This window comes from Heterodontus francisci, chromosome 3, assembly GCF_036365525.1.
Source record: "Heterodontus francisci isolate sHetFra1 chromosome 3, sHetFra1.hap1, whole genome shotgun sequence".
In the NCBI taxonomy this organism is placed as follows: Eukaryota; Metazoa; Chordata; class Chondrichthyes; order Heterodontiformes; family Heterodontidae; genus Heterodontus; species Heterodontus francisci.
In genome coordinates, this window is record NC_090373.1 from 33,318,890 (window position 1) to 33,342,702 (window position 23,813).

A 23,813-nucleotide genomic window follows, 5' to 3' on the forward strand; every position below is an offset into this window, starting at 1 on the left:
AGGGAATGGGGAGAACAAGAGAAAAGGATGGAACAGGGAGAAGCAGAGAAAAGGAGGGAACGGGGGGCACCATAGAAAAGGAGGGAACAGAGAGAACCAGAGAAAAGGTGGGAACGGGGAGAAGCAGAGAAAAAGAGGGAACGGGGGGAACCAGAGAAAAGGAGGGAACAGGGAGAAGCAGAGAAAAGGAGGGAACAGGGAGAAGCAGAGAAAAGGAGGGAACAGAGAGAACCAGAGAAAAGGAGGGAACAGGGAGAACCAGAGAAAAGGAGGGAACAGGGAGAACCAGAGAAAAGGAGGGAACGAGGAGAACCAAAGAGAAGGAGGGAACAGGGAGAACCAGAGAAAAAGGAGGGAACAGGGAGAACCAGAGAAGAGGAGGGAACAGGGAAAAACAGAAAAAAGGAGGGAACACGAAGAACCAGAGAAAAGGATGGAACAGGGAGAAACAGAAAAAAGGAGGGAACAGGGAGAACCAGAGAAAAGGAGGGAACGAGGAGAACCAGAGAGAAGGAGGGAACAGGGAGAACCAGAGAAAAAGGAGGGAACAGGGAGAACCAGAGAAAAGGAGGGAACAGGAAGAACCAGAGAAAAGGATGGAACAGGGAGAAACAGAAAAAAAGAGGGAACAGAGAGAACCAGAGAAAAGGATGGAACAGGGAGAACCAGAGAAAAGGATGGAACAGGGAGAACCAGAGAAAAAGGAGGGAACAGGAAGAACCAGGGAAAAGGATGGAACAGGGAGAAACAGAAAAAAGGAGGGAACAGGGAGAACCAGAGAAAAAGGAGGGAACAGGGAGAACCAGAGAAAAGGATGGAACAGGGAGAAACAGAAAAAAGGAGGGAACAGGAACCAGAGAAAAGGAGGGAGCAGGGAGAACCAGAGAAAAGGAGGGAACAGGGAGAACCAGAGAAAAGGAGGGAACAGGGAGAACCAGAGAATAAGGAGAGAACAGGGAGAACCAGAGAAAAAGGAGGGAACAGGGAGAACCAGAGAAATAGGAGGGAACAGGGAGAGCCAGAGAAAAGGATGGAACAGGGAGAACCAGAGAAAAAGGAGGGAACAGGGAGTACCAGAGAAAAGGATGGAACAGGGAGAAGCAGAGAAAAAGGAGGGAACAGGGAGAAACAGAAAAAAGGAGGGAACAGGAACCAGAGAAAAGGAGGGAGCAGGGAGAACCAGAGAAAAGGAGGGAACAGGGAGAACCAGAGAAAAGGAGGGAACAGGGAGAACCAGAGAAAAGGAGGGAATGGGGAGAACAAGAGAAAAGGATGGAACGGGGAGAAACAGAAAAAAGGAGGGAACAGGAACCAGAGAAAAGGAGGGAACAGGGAAAACCAGAGAAAAGGATGGAACAGGGAGAACCAGAGAAAAGGTGGGAATGGGGAGAAACAGAAAAAAGGAGGGAACAGGAACCAGAGAAAAGGAGGGAACAGGGAGAACCAGAGAAAAGGATGGAACAGGGAGAACCAGAGAAAAGGAGGGAACAGGGAGAACCAGAGAAAAGGATGGAACAGGACCAGAGAAAAGGAGGGAATGGGGAGAAGCAGAGAAAAGGAGGGAACAGGGAGAACCAGAGAAAAGGAGGGAACAGGGAGAACTAGAGAAAAGGATGGAACGGGGAGAAACAGAAAAAAGGAGGGAACAGGAACCAGAGAAAAGGAGGGAACAGGGAGAACCAGAGAAAAGGATGGAACAGGGAGAACCAGAGAAAAGGACGGAACGGGGAGAAACAAAAAAAAGGAGGGAACAGGAACCAGAGAAAAGGAGGGAACAGGGAGAACCAGAGAAAAGGATGGAACGGGGAGAAACAGAAAAAAGGAGGGAACAGGAACCAGAGAAAAGGAGGGAACAGGGAGAACCAGAGAAAAGGATGGAACAGGGAGAACCAGAGAAAAGGAGGGAACAGGGAGAACCAGAGAAAAGGATGGAACAGGGAGAACCAGAGAAAAGGAGGGATTGGGGAGAACAAGAGAAAAGGATGGAACAGGGAGAAGCAGAGAAAAGGAGGGAACGGGGGGAACCAGAGAAAAGGAGGGAACAGGGAGAAGCAGAGAAAAGGAGGGAACAGGGAGAAGCAGAGAAAAGGAGGGAACAGAGAGAACCAGAGAAAAGGTGGGAACGGAGAGAAGCAGAGAAAAGGAGGGAACGGGGAGAAACAGAAAAAAGGAGGGAACAGGAACCAGAGAAAAGGAGGGAACAGGGAGAACCAGAGAAAAGGATGGAACAGGGAGAAGCAGAGAAAAGGATGGAACGGGGAGAAACAGAAAAAAGGAGGGAACAGGAACCAGTGAAAAGGAGGGAACAGGGATAACCAGAGAAAAGGATGGAACGGGGAGAAACAGAAAAAAGGAGGGAACAGGAACCAGAGAAAAGGAGGGAACAGGGAGAACCAGAGAAAAGGATGGAACAGGGAGAAGCAGAGAAAAGGAGGGAATGGGGAGAACAAGAGAAAAGGATGGAACAGGGAGAAGCAGAGAAAAGGAGGGAACGGGGGGCACCATAGAAAAGGAGGGAACAGGGAGAAGCAGAGAAAAGGAGGGAACAGAGAGAACCAGAGAAAAGGTGGGAACGGGGAGAAGCAGAGAAAAAGAGGGAACGGGGGGAACCAGAGAAAAGGAGGGAACAGGGAGAAGCAGAGAAAAGGAGGGAACAGGGAGAAGCAGAGAAAAGGAGGGAACAGAGAGAACCAGAGAAAAGGAGGGAACAGGGAGAACCAGAGAAAAGGAGGGAACAGGGAGAACCAGAGAAAAGGAGGGAACGAGGAGAACCAAAGAGAAGGAGGGAACAGGGAGAACCAGAGAAAAAGGAGGGAACAGGGAGAACCAGAGAAGAGGAGGGAACAGGGAAAAACAGAAAAAAGGAGGGAACACGAAGAACCAGAGAAAAGGATGGAACAGGGAGAAACAGAAAAAAGGAGGGAACAGGGAGAACCAGAGAAAAGGAGGGAACGAGGAGAACCAGAGAGAAGGAGGGAACAGGGAGAACCAGAGAAAAAGGAGGGAACAGGGAGAACCAGAGAATAGGAGGGAACAGGGAGAAACAGAAAAAAGGAGGGAACAGGAAGAACCAGAGAAAAGGATGGAACAGGGAGAAACAGAAAAAAGGAGGGAACAGAGAGAACCAGAGAAAAGGATGGAACAGGGAGAACCAGAGAAAAGGATGGAACAGGGAGAACCAGAGAAAAAGGAGGGAACAGGAAGAACCAGGGAAAAGGATGGAACAGGGAGAAACAGAAAAAAGGAGGGAACAGGGAGAACCAGAGAAAAGGAGGGAATGGGGAGAAGCAGAGAAAAGGAGGGAACAGGGAGAACCAGAGAAAAGGAGGGAACAGGGAGAACTAGAGAAAAGGATGGAATGGGGAGAAACAGAAAAAAGGAGGGAACAGGAACCAGAGAAAAGGAGGGAACAGGGAGAACCAGAGAAAAGGAGGGAACAGGGAGAACCAGAGAAAAGGATGGAACAGGGAGAATGAGAGAAAAGGAGGGAACAGGGAGAACCAGAGAAAAGGAGGGAACAGGGAGAACCAGAGAAAAGGAGGGAACAGGGAGAACCAGAGAAAAGGAGGGAACAGGGAAAACCAGAGAAAAGGATGGAACAGGGAGAACCAGAGAAAAGGTGGGAACGGGGAGAAACAGAAAAAAGGAGGGAACAGGAACCAGAGAAAAGGAGGGAACAGGGAGAACCAGAGAAAAGGAGGGAACAGGGAGAACCAGAGAAAAGGATGGAACAGGACCAGAGAAAAGGAGGGAATGGGGAGAACAAGAGAAAAGGATGGAACAGGGAGAAGCAGAGAAAAGGAGGGAACAGGGAGAACCAGAGAAAAGGAGGGAACAGGGAGAACTAGAGAAAAGGATGGAACGGGGAGAAACAGAAAAAAGGAGGGAACAGGAACCAGAGAAAAGGAGGGAACGGGGAGAACCAGAGAAAAGGATGGAACGGGGAGAAACAAAAAAAAGGAGGGAACAGGAACCAGAGAAAAGGAGGGAACAGGGAGAACCAGAGAAAAGGATGGAACGGGGAGAAACAGAAAAAATGAGGGAACAGGAACCAGAGAAAAGGAGGGAACAGGGAGAACCAGAGAAAAGGATGGAACAGGGAGAACCAGAGAAAAGGAGGGAACAGGGAGAACCAGAGAAAAGGATGGAACAGGGAGAACCAGAGAAAAGGAGGGATTGGGGAGAACAAGAGAAAAGGATGGAACAGGGAGAAGCAGAGAAAAGGAGGGAACGGGGGGAACCAGAGAAAAGGAGGGATCAGGGAGAAGCAGAGAAAAGGAGGGAACAGGGAGAAGCAGAGAAAAGGAGGGAACAGAGAGAACCAGTGAAAAGGTGGGAACGGGGAGAAGCAGAGAAAAGGATGGAACGGGGAGAAACAGAAAAAAGGAGGGAACAGGAACCAGAGAAAAGGAGGGAACAGGGAGAACCAGAGAAAAGGATGGAACAGGGAGAACCAGAGAAAAGGATGGAACGGGGAGAAACAGAAAACAGGAGGGAACAGGAACCAGAGAAAAGGAGGGAACAGGGAGAACCAGAGAAAAGGATGGAACGGGGAGAAACAGAAAAAAGGAGGGAACAGGAACCAGAGAAAAGGAGGGAACAGGGAGAACCAGAGAAAAGGATGGAACAGGGAGAACCAGAGAAAAGGATGGAACGGGGAGAAACAAAAAAAAGGAGGGAACAGGAACCAGAGAAAAGGAGGGAACAGGGAGAACCAGAGAAAAGGATGGAACGGGGAGAAACAGAAAAAAGGAGGGAACAGGAACCAGAGAAAAGGAGGGAACAGGGAGAACCAGAGAAAAGGATGGAACAGGGAGAACCAGAGAAAAGGAGGGAACAGGGAGAACCGGAGAAAAGGATGGAACAGGGAGAACCAGAGAAAAGGAGGGATTGGGGAGAACAAGAGAAAAGGATGGAACAGGGAGAAGCAGAGAAAAGGAGGGTACGGGGGGAACCAGAGAAAAGGAGGGAACAGGGAGAAGCAGAGAAAAGGAGGGAACAGGGAGAAGCAGAGAAAAGGAGGGAACAGAGAGAACCAGTGAAAAGGTGGGAACGGGGAGAAGCAGAGAAAAGGATGGAACGGGGAGAAACAGAAAAAAGGAGGGAACAGGAACCAGAGAAAAGGAGGGAACAGGGAGAACCAGAGAAAAGGATGGAACGGGGAGAAACAGAAAAAAGGAGGGAACAGGAACCAGAGAAAAGGAGGGAACAGGGAGAACCAGAGAAAAGGATGGAACGGGGAGAAACAGAAAAAAGGAGGGAACAGGAACCAGAGAAAAGGAGGGAACAGGGAGAACCAGAGAAAAGGATGGAACGGAGAACCAGAGAAAAGGAGGGAACAGGGAGAACCAGAGAAAAGGATGGAACAGGGAGAACCAGAGAAAAGGAGGGAATGGGGAGAACAAGAGAAAAGGATGGAACAGGGAGAAGCAGAGAAAAGGAGGGAACGGGGGGAACCATAGAAAAGGAGGGAACAGGGAGAAGCAGAGAAAAGGAGGGAACAGAGAGAACCAGAGAAAAGGTGGGAACGGGGAGAAGCAGAGAAAAAGAGGGAACGGGGGGAACCAGAGAAAAGGAGGGAACAGGGAGAAGCAGAGAAAAGGAGGGAACAGGGAGAAGCAGAGAAAAGGAGGGAACAGAGAGAACCAGAGAAAAGGAGGGAACAGGGAGAAACAGAAAAAAGGAGGGAACAGGAACCAGAGAAAAGGAGGGAACAGGGAGAACCAGCGAAAAGGAGGGAACAGGGAGAACTGGAGAAAAGGATGGGAGAACCAGAGGAAAAGGAGGGAACGGGGAGAAACAGAAAAAAGGAGGGAACAGGAACCAGAGAAAAGGAGGGAACAGTGAGAACCAGAGAAAAGGAGGGAACAGAGAGAACCAGAGAAAAGGAAGGAAGAGAGAGAACCAGAGTAAAATGGTGCTGGTGAGTGGCGGCACAGTGGCACAGTGGTTAGCACCACAGCCTCACAGCTCCAGGGACCCGGGTTCGATTCTGGGTACTGCCTGTACGGAGTTTGCAAGTTCTCCCTGTGTCTGCGTGGGTTTTCGCCGGGTGCTCCGGTTTCCTCCCACAACCAAAGACTTGCAGGTGATAGGTAAATTGGCCATTGTAAATTGCCCCTAGTGTAGGGAGGTGATGGGGAATATGGGATTGCTGTCGGGTTAGTATAAATGGGTGGTTGTTGGTCGGCACAGACTCGGTGGGCCGAAGGGCCTGTTTCAGTGCTGTATCTCTAAATAAATAAATAAATTCCTGGTCCAAGGAGTAATTATACAGCATCCAGTGAAATCTGAGCTCAGTGTAAATGCCACTAACACAGAAACTCTTCAGTATTTTAGCCTTATAAAGTTCTCCTTACAGTTGATTGGAATGAGGAGGCCGATAACCATGCAGTAACAAAGGAGCTCGGATTGAGGATTAGTACTGGAAGAATCAAGGGGGAACGTTAGAAGCAATGTTTTCACACAGAATGCTATTAGAAGGAGGGATTATTTTTTTACAGGACTGAGGCAGAGACTGATACAGCATTGAAAGGGGAATTGAGCAAGAATTACTCAATGTTTAATTGGTGATCTGATCAGCTGATGATGGTTACTGATCAGTGGGATCATTTTTCTGCTGAATCCTTGTTCTGTCCATTTATCTAGCTTCAAGCATGAACAATGGTAGGGAATTGAATTATAAAAATCCAGTGCATTTCATACAGAATACAACGTGTTGTTAAAATGCAGAATGCACAAAGGACAGATTGGTCAGTGCAACTAAACTCTCGCACTCTCCAATTTTTAGCCAATGGTGTGATTGATTCACACTCTCGGAGAACATCCCCTGCAGTTATTGAACAGCTGTCCGTGAAATATCATTTGTACATAATGGCCCTGATTTTGCGGTCAGTGGTGAATGAACGACGAATAGCGTCAGTTGTTTATTACAGTTCTGAAGAAGGGTCACTGCCCTGAAACATTAACTCTACTTCCCTCTCCACAGATGCTGCCAGACCTGCCAAGTATTTCCAGCATTTCTTGTTTTTATTTCATATTTCCAGCATCTGCAGTTTTTTGCTTTTAGTTTATTGCAGTTGACTTGCCTACAGATTTTCGTTGGGGTTTTGTACTGAAAATTGTTGTGATTAGTAAACCATTTTGGCACAGTGCCCTCTACAGGGGATCTGGGACCTGTATGAACAGGGCAAACAATGGTATCTCCTTCACCAATCTGATTTGTTACGAGCAAGGCAGGAGGAGTGCACTGTTAATTCAGTCCCACTTCTCCACAGGTCACAACATATCAATAAATTTTCCCACTTAATGAAACAGTCAATCAGATACTCTATTTGCCCCAGAATAAAGCACACCAACAAGGTTTCTTTAATAAACAGAATTATCCGTTTATTATAAAACCAAGTCTTAACCAACAATGAAGTAAATATATATGCAAATTGAGATATTAAAGCCCCATATTTTTATCCTAGCCCTCATGCACATGCACATACATCCAAAAACTGGCTAACCGGGAGAAAAAAGGTATTTTTGTTTACAGTTGTTACTAAGAAATAGACGGAATTAAAAAAAAACTTGGTCTGCAAACATATGGAAGTAAGTCCTTTGGATTGATGAGGTGTCCCAAAATCAAATAGTCGGTTGCCACTAGGAGTCTTTCCAGGCGATGTTGATGAACAGTCTGCTTGGGTAGGCATTCAAAGAAATTCAACTGCAGAATGCTTCACATAGGTCTTAAAGCAGGTGTGCAGCAAGAAAGTTGTCAGTTCTCACACACATTCGATGCAAAGTCATTTTAAAGATGGAAGGTTTCTGCAAGCATTCAGGATGTTTTAAAAATACAGGAAGCAACAGTACAACTTCATGCAAGCTTTTGCTTTTCAAGAGTAGGGATTCTTCAAAGAGAGGTATCAATGGCTTGGATGTTCTTCTGATCTCCAACAACTCCTTTCGTCCAGAAAAGAAGCTGGCTTTTAACAGTTCAAAGTGAAACCAAAAACAGTTCAGCAACAATCCTGTGACAGCCATATATCGTGGTCTGTCATTTCCTTGTAAACATCTGACCTTTAGGTTAGAACAACCTGTGGTGTTTAAAGAAATCACATGTTTTCCAGTACTTGTTTACAGGTCAACCCTTTTGTTCACTTTCCTTTTAAAAAACACCCAAAGTTCAGCGACCTTCAGGTGATTCAATGACCATGAAATCCTTTTTTTTAGCTTTTAAAGATATAGATCCCAAGTTTTCACACAAAATGGAAACTCTCCTAACAGATTAAAGAGTTGTTAATAAGCAGCACAGAATCTGAACAAGGAAGTGTGAGCGAGAATAGTTAATGCAATACCAAATCATGTACAGAAAGCAAAATAAACAGAGGGAAAGAAAGATGGGATTGAGAGAAAGGGAAGAGTCAAAGAAAGGGTTAAAATATTTTTAAAAATCGTCAACAATAATTAATATCTGAAGGACTGAGACTCCACACTTGTAAAAGTTAACTTTCAGTACTAGAGAGGTTTTTTGGCAGTAATTAAGCCTTATCACACCGTTAAAATTGTACTTACACTGAAATGGACAAGCCACAATTTTTTCTGGCATGTTTAGTGGGTATCTATCATACAGGTGCAGCAACTTCACACCATTGCATGTATTTCAATGCCAAGATTCTCGGCGAGATACTGTTATACTGAAGATACTGGAGGAGCAGGGCAACTCATACAGCAGCTTCTTGATTTCCACATTTAATTGCAGATGTGTGGTCACTGCAAGTTTCTGTTCGATTTACACTTTAATAGCAGTGAGCACTGATAGCATCCTCATTACTCCTACCGCAAAATCTGGGCCAATCAGTTTCACGGCACGGTGTATCTGGAATCAATTTAACATTACAACAGTCTTACTGAGCATTATTCAATAACTGAGGGAGCCTCTTGTCCTAACTCTGCATTGAAGAGATTGTGAGTGCCAAGGACCATGCTAAGAAATGACAGGTAGCAGGGATCCATTCTAGTTTATTCAATATCTGCAGGCAGCAAGCAAGACAAAAGTGGGGCAAAAGAAAGGAAGGAGGGAAAAGCAAGCATCAGAAATAATACCAGAAACAGTTAAAGGATCCAGGAAGCGCCATTTGAAAGCCCTTAAAGAGGCGCGGAGGGAATAACCGACCATGCAACTGCTGTTAATGGCATTCCCAAAGACCATGTGAGCAGATGCTGGATACCTATGTTTCCGGGAGGTGCATATCCTGAAGAGCTTCTGTTTATTATCAAAAAGCTTACTAGGAAGTGAGGGGAGATAGAGGAGCATTTTAAACACTGATCAATGCAAACCTACAGAAATTACTAACTCCAACAGTTTGAGCAATAAAATCTGACAGCAGCCACCTACTAGTAAGCAATGGTTCATGTACAGTGCATGGCTGAGGTGGAAGTGTCTCACAGATACGGATCTAGGAAGTTGTACTAGTTTGCTAATCGTTTCTACATCACTGCCAGCGATTTATTTTGAGTCAATACTTCAACTCTCTCTAGAGGTGTTGTCAGGAACTTTTGAAGTTACCAGCTACTTTAGACCAACAGATTATTCAAGGATCCTTTATCTAAAATGGGTCTTAGTGAGTAACCATGAAATGTTACATTGCACAATGTGCCTCATTGTTGAGATGTTCAATACAGGCATAGTGACTGGAAACAGCTGGGGCTGGAGGTCCAAATGGGCTGATCCCAGTGGGCTGGAAACTATGCTGGATGTAATGACACCTTGCCATGACCATCATGTCCCGATGAAGTGTGCCTGTAAATCACAGTATGAGGCAATAACACTCCTTCTTCTTTCAGTGTTGCCCCAGGGTATTAGGGCTTCACTAGTGGGTACATTAGATCGGGTCTTGCATCAGGGGAGTTCCAGTGACACAAAGTCTGTCCACATCCCTGCAATGAATTAGCTACAGGGACAAATATGTTACAAAGTGAGTTAATCTTAGATTTTATTTAAAGAAAGCGCGCAGGTTTTAGAAAGAAAAGTAGGGTGAAAGCTGACACAGAATTGCACAGTTGTGTTTTGTATTCTAAATATGAAAAATTTTATACCAGTTATATTCCCCATCAGTGACAACCACTTAAATCGGGAACTCCCTGTGCTGTTTTGCAGTGACATTTAAGGAGCTGAGAATCTGATTATTAACAGTGGATCTTTGCATGGTTTCTACTATTTGGGAAGAAAGGGGAGTGAACAAACCTGTTGAATGTTTCTCCTTGGTCTTTTCTTCAGTGTTGGTGAAAGAAAACAAAGTCAGAGGGTCATCAAAATAAACAATCAATGATTAAAACAATTGAACACATTGTAAATCTGATTATAAATAGCACAGTCATCTCTTAATTCATACAGGCAAAATACAGCACTTGTCTCTAACTGGGAAAGACTATCTAAAATTGCACCATCCAGAGCAAGCAGCACAGACCGCTGACTGAAACAAGGGCAGGTTAAAGCATGTAAGGGGCGTACGGTGATTCTGCACTCTTGGGGGTTGAGGGAATACTGTGCTGGGAGAGAGCACAACCCCACTGCACTGGCCCTGCTCCCCCTCTCATTCCCTCCTGTTTTATTTTTCCTCCCCCTTCCTCTCTCACCTGCTTTTCTCTCCCTCTCCCTCCCTCCCCTGGTCTTTCCCTCCCTCTGTCTGACATTCCCCATTCCCTCCTCTACCATCCCGCTCCATTCCCCTCCTCCCTCTGAGTGTACCTCCCTCCCAGGTGTACGTGTTTGCTCCCATGACTAGGAGCCCACCCCTCCAATTGCCTTTAGGCAACCCCCCTCTATTATCTGAAAAACATTTAGAGAGAGAATGAAATTAAAGAGAAACAGCGGGTGTCACATCCAGAGCTGATAGAATCCAGTCACATTCCGTCTCTCACCTAATGCTGCTGATATTTGCACAACTGTGTTGTGATTTTTCAATCCTTTTGTCTTCAAAAGGCTGGTTTCATTTATGTAAGACTGTCAGAAAGGGGAGAATGGCCAGGATTGCAGGCTGGGTTCATGGAGCAAGATCATTGTCCCATTAAATACTCCCAGGGCAGGTACAATATGGGTTAAATACAGAGTAAAACTCTCTACATTGTCCCATTAAATACTCCCAGGGCAGGTACAATACAGGTTAAATGCAGAGTAAAACTCTGTCTACATTGTCCCGTCAAATATTCCCAGGGCAGGCACAACACAGGTTAAATACAGAGTAAAACTCTCTCTATGCTTTCCCATCAAGTACTCCAAGGGCAGGTACAACATGTGTTAGAGTAAAACTCTCTCTATGCTTTCCCATCAAATACTCCCAGAGTAGAGTACAGTATGGGTTAGATACCCAGTAAAACTTCCTTGAAACTGTTACAAACTCACAGGACAGGTATAGCATGGGTTCGGTACAGAGTAAAGCTCCCACTCGCTACACTGACCCATCGAAGACTCCCAGTGCAGGTACAGCATGGGTTAGATGTACAGTAAAGCTTCCCCGACAGTATTGTTAAATACTCCTAGGGTAGGTATAATGCCTTAGATCCTGCACAGCCTCTGTGTGTTATGGCCTATGTATAATGGCCTGTGTATACAGGACCATGTACTATCACCCTTGTAAGCAAACAAGTTAAAGTGGCAAATTGATGTGAAGCTGTGAAATGCATACAGGAGCAAACTGATTTTTTGGTGAGAACAGGTTTTTTCCCACGCATTCTTTAAGATTTTAAAGTACGAAAACTGCATTTGTTCAAAAAGTGTCCAAGCATTTGAAAATTTGCTTTTGCATATTTTGATTTCAATCCTCTAAATATCTTTTCCTGGAATAATAATTCTGATGTTAAAGTAACTGAATCATCTCAATGGATGATTTGACAGCTGTGATCGTTTCAACGATAGAGAAGGAAATAGCTTCAACAAGCGTGAAATAACTAAAAGCCAGAACACAGGTGCCGATGTACAACATCAGTTGCCAGTTTTGTACCTACTTTGCCAGGCTGCAGGTATGCAAGGCGTTCAAATGTGGCTTCCAGGTTGCTATGGAAACCGAGTTCGCATCAGCCGCATAACTATGCCACGTATACTATGTGCAGATTTTTTTATATATAAAGAAATCAAACAAGGCTGGGAGGGAGAGGAAAGAGAGAAATAAAAAAAGGGAAAAAGTAGATTAGCAAAAACAATCCAAAAACACTTGATACATGCCTGAGTGGAGATAGGACACTCTCATAGAATCGCCAAGTGGCCACCAGGTATGTGCAGCTCCCATCAGTGGAGTAAAACCGCCAAGCAGCCTAAAGTCAAAGGGGAGATAGGGGAGGGGAAGGAGCAAGGTACAAAAAAACCCCACACAAAATCAGCAAGGAAAATGGGTTGAAAGGCACAGTAAATACATGGCAAGACGTTTCCTTTTGTTTTAACTCATTCCAGAAGAATTTGACCAGCTCTGTCATGTTGTATGGGGAGGGACTAATCAACCCATTATGTCATCAACAGGCCTCAATTCAACTTATTCATACAGAATATTGAAATAATCGAATCAGAGTGCTTTGTTAAATTTAAACAGTTGAATAACAAACAAAGGAGAGCAAATTGCTAATTAGCCTATTTCAGAACAGTATTCCAAATAATTACCTGATTTTCTAAAAGTCTTCAGCTCTAATTCACACTTGACACAAGTATAAGAACAGGATCTATACCTCAATACAGGATGATACTGAGCACAGATATCATTTACTGACTGCTAATGTTCTGCTCTATCACTCAACTCAACATCTCTTCCATAAAGAACAAGTGATTCAAATTCGGTGCAATTTTTGAAGAGATAATGTCCTAATGAAACCTTTTCTGAGGTTAAACAAGCGGAGTGCTGATGCTGACCATTGATAGAAAGGGAGTGTGATGTTCTCATCAGAAAGGCATGGCTCACAGTTGGCGTTACCAAGTTGTGCATCCGTATATCAAAAGAAAATGGTTTTCTAACTTTGATTTGTGCTGACCTCAGCTGGGTTTGCAGTGAGGATGGAACACAGAAACATTGATACACATGAAGAGGCCATTCAGCTCCTCGAGCCTGTTCTGTACCTCAACTCCTCAATTGCCGAACTCTAATTAAGATTATTCCCCCTGGTTCTGGATTCCGCCACCAGAGGAAATGGTTGCTCTCCTTCTAATCTCCCAAATTCTTGAATCATATTGAACACTCCAATCAGATCATCTGCTAATCTTCCGTAGTCAAGGCAAAAGAAGCCTAGTCTATACAATCATTCTTCATAATTTAACCCCTACTCTCCTCACCTGTAGTGAGTGATTACCCTCACTGATGCTTCCTACTCTTCTCTCCTTCCACATGTTCTTCATGCTGTTAAATAAAACTGAAGGAAGTATTGCAGCTGCTGTGTGTGCTTTATGTTGGAATGCCAGTGAAGACTGGAATCCATACTTGGCAGCCTCTGTTCCCAATCACTACTCAGCAACGGCTACTCACTGAGCGAGGATTTGTAAGGATCAACATTTGAAGAATGAGATGTTGTGTCTCGAGGGTCTGTTGAGGGATGGGAGAGAGTCTCTTTGCAACACAGCTATTAACTGCCCCCTGCAGGCCAGACAAAATTTCACAAGTTCTGTTCCAAGGACATTGATTTAAAGATTGAGAATTTTATTCTTTTTCAGAATAATCTTGCTGAGGCACTCCATTTATTAAATCACAAGCCAAATAGGGTGTTTTCATGAATCACAGTCTTACATGAATATCTATCACTGAATGTTGAAATTACATTGACTGAGTAATTAAAAGATTCTTGGAAAAATAATGTGGTGCTTTGCAAACCACACAAAAGTCAGTAACAACAATAAAACTGTCAAATTAGAATATTTATTATACTCCTTGATCCTGAAGGGTATCTTTTAAGGAATTTTATTTCCTATGAGCCCAAATTTGAAATTAATAAATGTGCTTAGAAACACTTTTGTACCCAAGCAAAATTCTAGACAATTCATGCTTTGGATTCTTTTCCATTAAAATGTTTCACAAGTAGATGCAGATTAAAAAGTTTCTTGTACTCAGGCAATTCTTCTGACCCTTAATGAACAATTGGTGCAATATCTTAACCAGCTTCAACTCTCCAGCACGCCGAGCCCTCCCGTAATCAAAGGTACTTTGTGAGTGTGGGTGCCTCAACCATCTTTTAACCCTGATGCTTAGTAATCAATCCCATTGGAACAACTAAAGCAGTTTTGAGCAGACAAACAGTGACACTACAGTCTCCAGTTTTATTTCAGTCGAGTGTACGGACCTGCAGATTGCTGGTTACAGCACTGGATTGATAGCTTGTCTTGATTCTACTCCAGGGGTAACAATGAAACAATCAAAGCCTCACTCCAAAAATATGCATACTTTAGATGACCTACAATTGCCTGCATGTGTACTGATGTTTAAAAAGGTGAAGAATGGAGTTATCTGACCAGCACAGTTTCCACAATACCTCATGTTCACTATGGTAAGAATACTTCTAGATTCTCTTTTTTTGCTAAATGTTTCTAGACAAACCAATATGACAACTGACTGATCTGATCCCAAATTTTGAACATGGTTGCTGTTGGGGACAGTGGCTAGCTCCCTTTCCTTCTCACTGTTGGTGTTAGCTCACACCTCACGAGGAGACTGTCAGCAGCCTCAAACCTGTCACTTAATAGTTTGTTATTTTGCTTTCCAACACTGAGTGTCCGGCCTCATACCACCACATTCATCAATTCGTGACGAGGCCATCTCTTTCTAGGACTGCCCAAGACTCAAATCAGATATCCTCCTAAGGGCTTGCCACTGAACCTCTGATTGGTTGCTTGGAAGTGGGCAAGAGTGGGCAGGATTGTATTCACCCCTGATTTTCTTCCCCTTGTTATGATTTGAGGTGGGGGTGCAGTGGGTAAGAGGAAGCAAACGCTCTCTGATTCTAGCAACCCTTGGCATCAGTAGCTGGCTGGGTTGGTCAGGCTGTCGGACTTCCATTCCCAGGTGAAGACGTTTGGATTGAAGAAATTCTAAATGTTGATGAGTATATAATAAGAAAGAGTGTAGCTAAAGTGAGCGTGGGACCCTTGGAGGATGCGACTGGAGAACTGATAAGGGGAACAAGGAAATGGCAGATAATTTAAACTAATATTTTGCCTCGGTCTTCACGGTGGAGGACACTATAAACATCCCACAGATATCAGATAAGCAAGGAGCTAATGGGAGGAAAGATCTTGTAACAGTCTCCATCATGAGGGACAAAGTATTTGACAAACTAATGGGACTAAAGGCAGACAAGTCTGCCTGCATCCAAGGGTTTTAAAGGAAGTGGCTGCAGACATAGGGAAGGCATTGGTCGAAATATTCCAGAACTCACTGGATTCCAGGAGGGTCCCAGCGGATTGGAAAACCACTAATGTGATGCCCCTGTTCAAGAAGGGAGGGAGACAAAAAGCAGGAAAATATAGGCCAGTCAGCCTAACATCGATCGTTGGGAAAATGCTAGAGTTCATTATTAAGGAAGAAATAGCAGGACATTTAGAAAAGCTTAATGCAATCAAACAGCATGGATTGAGGATTGGTTAACTCACAGAAGAAAGAGAGTCGGGATTAATGGGTCTTTTTCAGGTTGGAAAGATGTAACTAGTGGAGTGCCACAAGGATCAGTCCTAGGGCCTCAATTATTTATTATCTATATTAATGACTTGGAGGAGGGAGCAGAGTGTAATGTATCCAAATTTGCTGATGATACAAAAATAGGTGGGAGGGCATGTTGTGATGAGGACATAAGGAATCTGAAAGGGAATATAGATAGATTGAGTGAGTGGGCAAAAACTTGGCAGATGGAGTTTAATGTAGGAAAGTGTGAGGTCATGCACTTCGGTAGGAAGAAAAGGCAAACTATTATTTAAATGGAGAGAGACTCCAAAAAAGTGCAGCACAGAGGGATCTGGGTGTTCTTGTGCATGAAACACAAAAAGTCAGCATGCAGGTGCAGCAAGTAATGAAGGCGGCAAATGGAATTTTAGCCTTTATTGCTCAGGGGTTAGAGTTTAAAAATAGGGAAGCCTTGTTACAATTGTACAGGGTGTTGGTGAGGCTGCACCTGGAATATTGTGTACAGTTTTGGTTCCCGTATTTAAGAAAGGATTTATTGGCATTGGAGGCAGTTCAAAAGAGATTCACTAGACTAATTCCTGGGATGAAGGGGTTGACTTATCAAGAACGGCTAAACAGGTTAGGCCTTTATTCGTTAGAGTTTAGAAGAATGAGGGGTTATCTCATTTAAATGTACAAGATTCTGACGGGGTTTGACAGGGTGGATGTTGAAAAGATGTTTCCACTAGTGGGGGAATCTCGAACTAGGAGACATAGTTACAGAATAAGGGGGCACTCATTTAAACCTGAGATACGAAGGAATTTCTCCTCTCAGAGGACAGTGAATGTCTAGAATTCTCTACCCCAGATAGTTGTGGAGGCTAGATCACTGAAAGTATTTAAAGAGGAGGTAGATAGATTTTGAAATATCGGGGAGTTGAGGGCTATGAGGAGCTGGCACGAAAGAGGAGTTGAGGTCTGGGGCAGCTCAGCCATGATCTCATTGAATGGCGGGGCAGGCTTGAGGGGCCGAATGGCCTACTCCTGCTCCTATTTCTTATGTTCACCATGAAGGAGCAGAACAGGCTAAAACTTAATTGTGAAGTAAAATTTCCAGACCTCTGTGAAAGACAAACCATCTGGAGCCTGACACTTATGAATTAGTCTACAGAAAGGGAAGAGGAGGTCAGTTTGGAAACTGAGAGGAGTTCTGGAGAAAGGTCTTGCTGTAGCTTTATATCACCAGCTGATAATGCAACACATGGGCAGCAAAACCCTCACTGCAACTGTCAATATCAACACGCCATTAGTTAGATTTTACCGATGAAGATTAATGAGATGGAATGTCGAAAGAATTAAGTTAAACATTAATAGCAGATTTTCCTCCATGCTAAGTTCACTGCCAGTGATGAGGCAATGTGAGTCGCAGAAAACCAAACTCATATTGTTGCAGTCGATGGACATTGTTGGGAGCAAAAACCATCACTTTTGAATAAAACAATTTCACACCAACTTTTGCCTAACTCAATGTAAGCAACTCAGTATAAGTAACATGGTGTGTGTAACTCAGTGTGAGTAATGGTGAGTAGGAACGTAGGAGCAGGAGGAGGCCATTTGGTCCCTCAAGCCTGTTCTACCATTCACTGAGATCATGGCTGATCTGCAATCTAACTCCATATCCCCACCCTTGCTCTTTATCCATTAATATCTTTGGTTAGCAGATTTAAAATTAACAATTGATCTATCAATTGCTGTTTGTGGAAGAGTGTTTTCTAACTTCACTCCTGAAAGGTCTGGCTCTAATTGTTAGACAATGCCCCCTAGTCCTGGACTCCAGCTAGCAGAAATAGTTCCTCTCTCTACCCTATCTGTTTCCCTTAACATTTTGAAAACTTCGATCAAATCACCCCTTAACATTCTAAATTCTAAGGAATACAACCCTAGTTTGTTTAATCTCTCCTTGTAATTTAACCCTTGGAGTCCAGGTATCATTCTGGTAAAAACTATGCCGCACTCCCTCCAAGGTCAATATATCCTTACTGAGGTGTGGTGCCCAGAAATGCTCGCAGTACTCCAGGTGTGGTCTAACCAGGACTTTGTATATCTGAAGCATGACTTCTACCCCCTTTGTATTCTAATCCTCCAGATATAAAGGCCAGTATTCCATTTGCCTTTTTGATTATTTTCTGTACCTGTCCATGACATTTTAATGATCCATGTACCTGGACCACGAAGTCTCTTTGGACCTCCCTGTTTCCAGTTTATCATTTAGAAGATTCCCTCTTGTATCCTTTTTGGGTCCAAAGTGGATGACCTCACATTTGTTTACACTGAAATCCATTTGTCATGGTTTTACCCATTCACTCGATCTATTAATATCTGGTTTCAATTTTATGCTTCCATCTACACTGCTTACAATGCCACCATTTTTGTTTCATTGGCAAACTTGGAAACATAGCTTTCTATCCAGCACCTAAGTCTTTAATAAAGATGATGAATATTTGAAACCCTAACACAGACCCTTATGGAACGCTAGTCATGTTCTGCCATATCGAGCCCATTATACCTACTCTCTTTCTCCTGCTGCTTAGCCAATTTCAAAATCAGGTCAATAACTTGTCATTAATTCCATGAGCTTCAACTTTAGTTAACAGTCTCTTTTGAGGGACTTTTTCAATACCTTCTGGAAGTCCATATAAACAACATCTATAGACATTCCTCTATCAACTACTTCAGTCACATCTTCAAAAAATTCTATAAGGTTCGTCAGGCATGATCTACCATTTACAAATACATGCTGGCTCTCAGCTGAAAATTTTCAAGGCATTTAGTCACTTTATCCTTAATTATAGACTGTAGTAGTTTCCTGACAACAGATGTTAGGCTAACTGGTCTCTAATTCCCTGGTTTCTCTCTGTCATCCTTTTTAAATAGTGGAGTGACAGGCACTTTTTTCAAATCTGAAGAAACAGTTCCCAAATTGAAAGAACTTTGGAAGATTATGGTTAAGGCATCTTCAATGTTCTCACCTACTTCCTTTAAAATCCTGGGATGGAAATTATTTGATCCTGAGGTTTGTCACTCTATTGTGCCATTTTTCTTCATTGATATTTTTCCTATGGTTAATTTTTGTGAGTCCCTGTCTCTGATTCAATAATAGTTTCCTTGGGATGACTGGCATGCTATCCTCTTCCTCTACTGTATATAATGATGCAAAGTAACTATTCAGCATTTCTGCCACTTCCTTATTTTCATTCCGTTATCACTTTTCAATGGGTCCATATTGCTCCAGGTCACCCTCTTTTTCCCAATATAACTTGAAAAAAAAAATTTGTGTTGATTTTGATATCCATTGCAAGTGTCTTTTCATACTCCCTTTTTGTAGCTCTTATTATCTGTTTGGCCAACTTTTGTTATTTGAATCGTTCCCAGTTGCCAAGATCTATGATATTTTTGCATGTAAATAACAGAACGTGAGTCACAGAATCACAGAATTATTACAGCACAGAAGGAGGTCATTTGGCCCATCGTGTTTGCACTGGCTTTCCGAATGGAGTCACTGGGCCGAATTTTATGGGCCCCCCCCACCCCCCCCCCCATCCCCCTGCCCCGAAATGGGTTTGGAGGTGGGTAACCCACAGAATTGTGATGGGAGGCAGGGGAATTTTGTCAGGAGTTGGATAGGCCAAAGACGGCCTTCCTGCCCAGAGGCCAACTGAGGCCCTTAAGTGGCCTATTAACAGCCACCAGAGGGCCTCTTCTGCTGCTGCTGGTGGGGGGTGGGGGGGCCTCCGCCACATGGGGAAGTCACCCAGTAAAATGAGACAACATCCCTGTGGGCTTGGCAGGAGACCTGTCTCCATGGGCAACCGTTGGCCCACAGAAGGCCCTGCTGGGAAAAAATCTACTCCCGTAAACCTCTCTCCTCCTGCACCGAACATCCACCCTCTCCCTACCTCCCTTGCCAGGGCCTGCCAGTCTGCCTCACTTAACTTGGATTCAGACTCCAGTGCTGTGCCTGGGTCCAAGGCCCCTTGCAGTACCGGCAGTGGCCACTGCTCCTGGTGCTGCTGCCGGTGCTACTGAGCTACTGGCCCTCTGATTGGCTGGCAGCTCTTGGAGGCAGGATTCCTGTCTTTAAAGAGATGGGGATCCCGGCACCGGTCTGTTTATTGGCCCGGCACCGTAGAAACGCTCAGCAGGGGCTCCAACTGGCTGTGGCTCGATTCTCCCTGCCTTTTCGGTCCGGCACTGGGACAGGCCCTCCATCTCCCACCTCCCGTCACAATTCTATGGGCCCCCCCACTTCAGAACCTATCTTCAGTGGCCCATAAAATTCAGCCCAGAATGTGAGTTACTTTGGATTGTTAATCCAGCCCCAGATCGCACTATTCTCCCTCACTGAGGTGCAGCAGATGATGTTTCCTTTGCCTCTGAGTCTTCTTCCTTCTGTCATCGTAGGATTCAATCAATGACCAGCTCATTGGCCAGAGTCACACTGCCTTCTTTAGGAAATACCTTTGCTTACGATCAACATAAGCACTTTGTTGCTGCCTTGTCTGAGTTACACATTTCAGACAGAGTTGCAGAACTGACTGACACACTCGACACAGTTGATGCTTATGGATCAACTTGGGGCCTACCTGAATGAGGCTGGCGGCAGGATTTCTTCTCTTCTCAAAATGTTTCTGCCGATGCTGTTCTTGAACTTTTAAGGCAAACCCTGAGCCAAGAATACCCTGCGATAAAGGCCATGAAAACATGTCAGTCACACCTGGTCTAACTGGTTACACCTCCAACACAAGTCGCTGGTTCTGAACTCCTCAACTACTGGAAACAGTCTGCTTCTACCTCCCTTTCTTGTCCTCTCATAAGTTAAAGACTTCTATCATATCGCTGTGCAACCTGCAGTGTTCTAATGAAAAAAGACCCAATTTTTCAAGTCTTTCTTTCTATTTGTATTTCCTCATACCAGGCAGCATCCCAATGAATCTGTGCTGTACCCTCTTCAAAGCCTCAATATTCCTCCTATACTGAGGAGTCCAGTACCTCACAAACTGCTCCAACAGAGGTCTTAAGGTTTTATGTAGGCTCTTTATATGGACTTTGATGGTCTCCATTTGACATGTTTCCACAGTGTCTGGTCAAAAGCCAGATGGGTAAACTTGGAGTGCAATGAGTGAATGAAATTGAAGAAGTGTCCGAATAGTGTAAACAGATCCTTGCATTAATGCATGCTGGCAGTTTGCTGAACTATTGAAATTTGGGCTCCCTTCCTGCCTAAATTTTCCTCCATTCTTTATACTTGGATGACCAGGAGAAGCTACCCTGTGTGTTGGAAGCCCCTCTCTCCCAGATCTGGATCTTGCAATAATGAGGACACCACCTACAAATGGATCAGCTCTGGGGCAAAGAGACAAAGGTCAACAATGGGGGAACTAAGGAAGTTATTGGGATGTGTTGTTCTAAGATATCTCAGGTCAAGGGAAAAGGCAGAGTTAAAACTATTACATTGAATATAAACAAGTCAAGGATGGCCGCAAGAAAATAAGTTTAAGTTAAACAAGCAAGCAAGCCTCAAACGGATGAATTGTAAAAGTAAATTGGGAAGAAGGGGCACAAAATGTTGTCTACAGAACAAAGAGATATCAGAGGCACAAATAGAGCCCAACAGATCAATAGGAAAAAAGACTTTGATGCATTTGAGTATTAAAGTAAGAGGAAGGTTAGTCAGGAATGTAGATTTCAAAAGGATAGAAGTGGTGAGGAGACGATTAGGTTGATTATTTTCTAGCAGTATTGAGTATGTTGACACTAAAGGCAGGATTTTCCCTGCCAGTTTCCAAACCCTCATGTCAGGCTCAAATGTGGGTTTGAAGCCCACACTGTGTGGGGAACAGTCACTCACCTTTGATTTTCCTCTAATTTGCCAATTAATGTCCAGAGGGTGGTCTCGCTGTCCAATTAAGGATGGCAGGTGGGTTCTCGAAGCTGCAGGGCCAATAGGAGGCTGCCCAGCTTGGAAGGAGCAGCAGGATGCCCTTTCAGGTAAGTGACAGAGAGCGCATCCCAAGATGGAGGCACTCTCTACAACTTTTTGAAATCTAAAATAAAAAAGTCGATCAAGCAGCTGGGCCACCATTGTGAAGGGGGAAGCGGGGAGGGCCTCTAAGCCTGCCTGGAGCACTGGGACCCTGGTCTGCCACCAGGAGGCTGCCTCCAGGCAGCTGCACTCTTACCCGGTGTCTTCGGAGACCTGGAGGCCAACCTCCAACAATAGACCTTTAATTAGTTGAATCGGCTACCCGCCGCCCCCATGGCCCAGTGGCAGAATGGAGTTGAGGAACTGGCACGCAAGCTGGCATGTGAAATTCCATGCCCATCCACCTCTGTGCAGGCCCCCAGTGGTGCCTAAACTTTCAGCCCGCACTTGCTGCACAATGACTGAAATAGAATTAACATCTTCCAGGGTTTTCAATAGATTGAAATGGAGACATTGGCTGGAATAAAGAGATTGAAGACCAATAAACCCATCGGCCCAGACGGAATATATTGGAAGTATTGAAGGTTAGACTGACCCCTTCAAAAGCATCACTCACTGGTTTTCCAGTGGTTGCAGTTTCTCAAAAGGAACAAACCCTCTGAAGGGCTATCCCTGGGATATAAGCTCTATCCTGGACATTCCCTCGGGATATGAGCTCTGTCCAGGATGTGATCTGACCCTGTCTATTTATATGGGTAACTCGCATCTCAAGAGACTTTACCCAACAGGCACATGTGATGCTGCGGTTGATTGCAGAACTGTGTACACTGTCTGCCTTCCCTATCATACTTCTTTCACTATTTTATGCTAGGAAGCATCTTGGCCTAGTGTCAGGTCAAGAATTTGTTGAATTATTTCTATCACTTGATTCAGCACCGAAAGGAATGGTCTTAATAAATAAAGTGGTCTATTTGAGTAAAAGCGGGACAGTTACTGAGCAAGCTGTGCGGTGTTTGGATTGTAACCTCACTGGGTTCACAGACTGTAGTGTGTATGAGGGACCACACTACTCACTGAGACAAGAGAGAAGGCACTCTCTCATCAGAGCCAGTTACCCTCAACGTCCCAGCTGCACTCCGCTCCGTTACCAGCCCTCTCAGTCAGGGCTTTCCTTCCTCCAGTGCTGGAAGAAATAATTAATGTATTCCTTTATATGAGGGAGCTTGTATTCACATCGGACAAGATGTTAATGTGACCTTTGGGAAAATTACCTCCATTAAAACGCTGTTAATTAAGTAGAGATGCAGCCGTAAACATTAAATTATCAGGATTGCCATTTGTGGCTGTCATCTGCCAATTAGTTGTGAAACACCAAACTAATTTTCTTAGAAAACAATCTGTTGGTTTAGGAACAAACACGGTAGAGCAATTAAATAATTACAATCTTTCCCTTGTTCATCCTTGTTTTCAAATCCCTACATGGCCTCAGCCCTCTCTATCTCTCTAACCACCTTCAGCCCTACAACCCTCTATGTTCCTCTAATTCTATCCTATTGAGCATCCCCAATTTTAATCACTCCACCACTGGCAGCCATGACGTCAGTTGCCTGACTCCTGAGCGCTGGAATTCCCTTCCTAAACCTCTCCACCTCTCTACCTCGCTTTCCTCTTTTAAGACTCTCGTTAAAACCTACCTCTTTAACTAAGTTTTTGGTCATCTGTGTAAGAGGTGGTAATTTTATTTTTAATCGAAATTTGTGGTTGAGATTTGCGAAGCTATCCAACCCAGAAGCATCTATAGTTTAAATGAAATACAGGAAGATATGTTGTAAACAGGTGTACAGAAAACTGACCAAATCTGACCAACTTGCACTGTGGAGGCCAAAAGGGCTTTTTGAGCTAAAGTAACTGTTTAAAGCTAAAGCTGTTTTCATTACAGATAAACAGAGTAACTGGTGAAAAAACACTTTAAGACTATGGAATGTTTAGCAAAAGGCAAATAAGTCACAAAATTGAGTCAAAACCAATAAGCAGACATACTTCAGATCTGTGTTTCGCTTAGATGCCAAGTTAGAACTTTAGAGAAGCTTCACGTACACAAAAACATGGAGTCATGGTGTATGGAAACATGAAGATTGGAGATTGAACATGCTTTAAAAATGCTAATTCAGTGGCCGAAGTACTCCAAAGTATTTTGAAAAGCTGTGAGAGAGTGACAA

The 23,813-nt window shown here is 44.1% G+C and overlaps 1 protein-coding gene across 1 annotated transcript in view; it reads right to left on the minus strand.

The window, feature by feature from the left end:
• The window catches only part of kcnq5a (potassium voltage-gated channel, KQT-like subfamily, member 5a), a 138,691-nt gene that overhangs the window by 44,162 nt on the left and 70,716 nt on the right, over window positions 1-23,813 (minus strand). Inside the window, 3 exon segments of the mRNA XM_068028417.1 lie at window positions 10,232-10,258; window positions 11,992-12,086; window positions 20,255-20,350. Of these exon segments, the coding sequence (XP_067884518.1) occupies window positions 10,232-10,258; window positions 11,992-12,086; window positions 20,255-20,350 (218 nt within the window).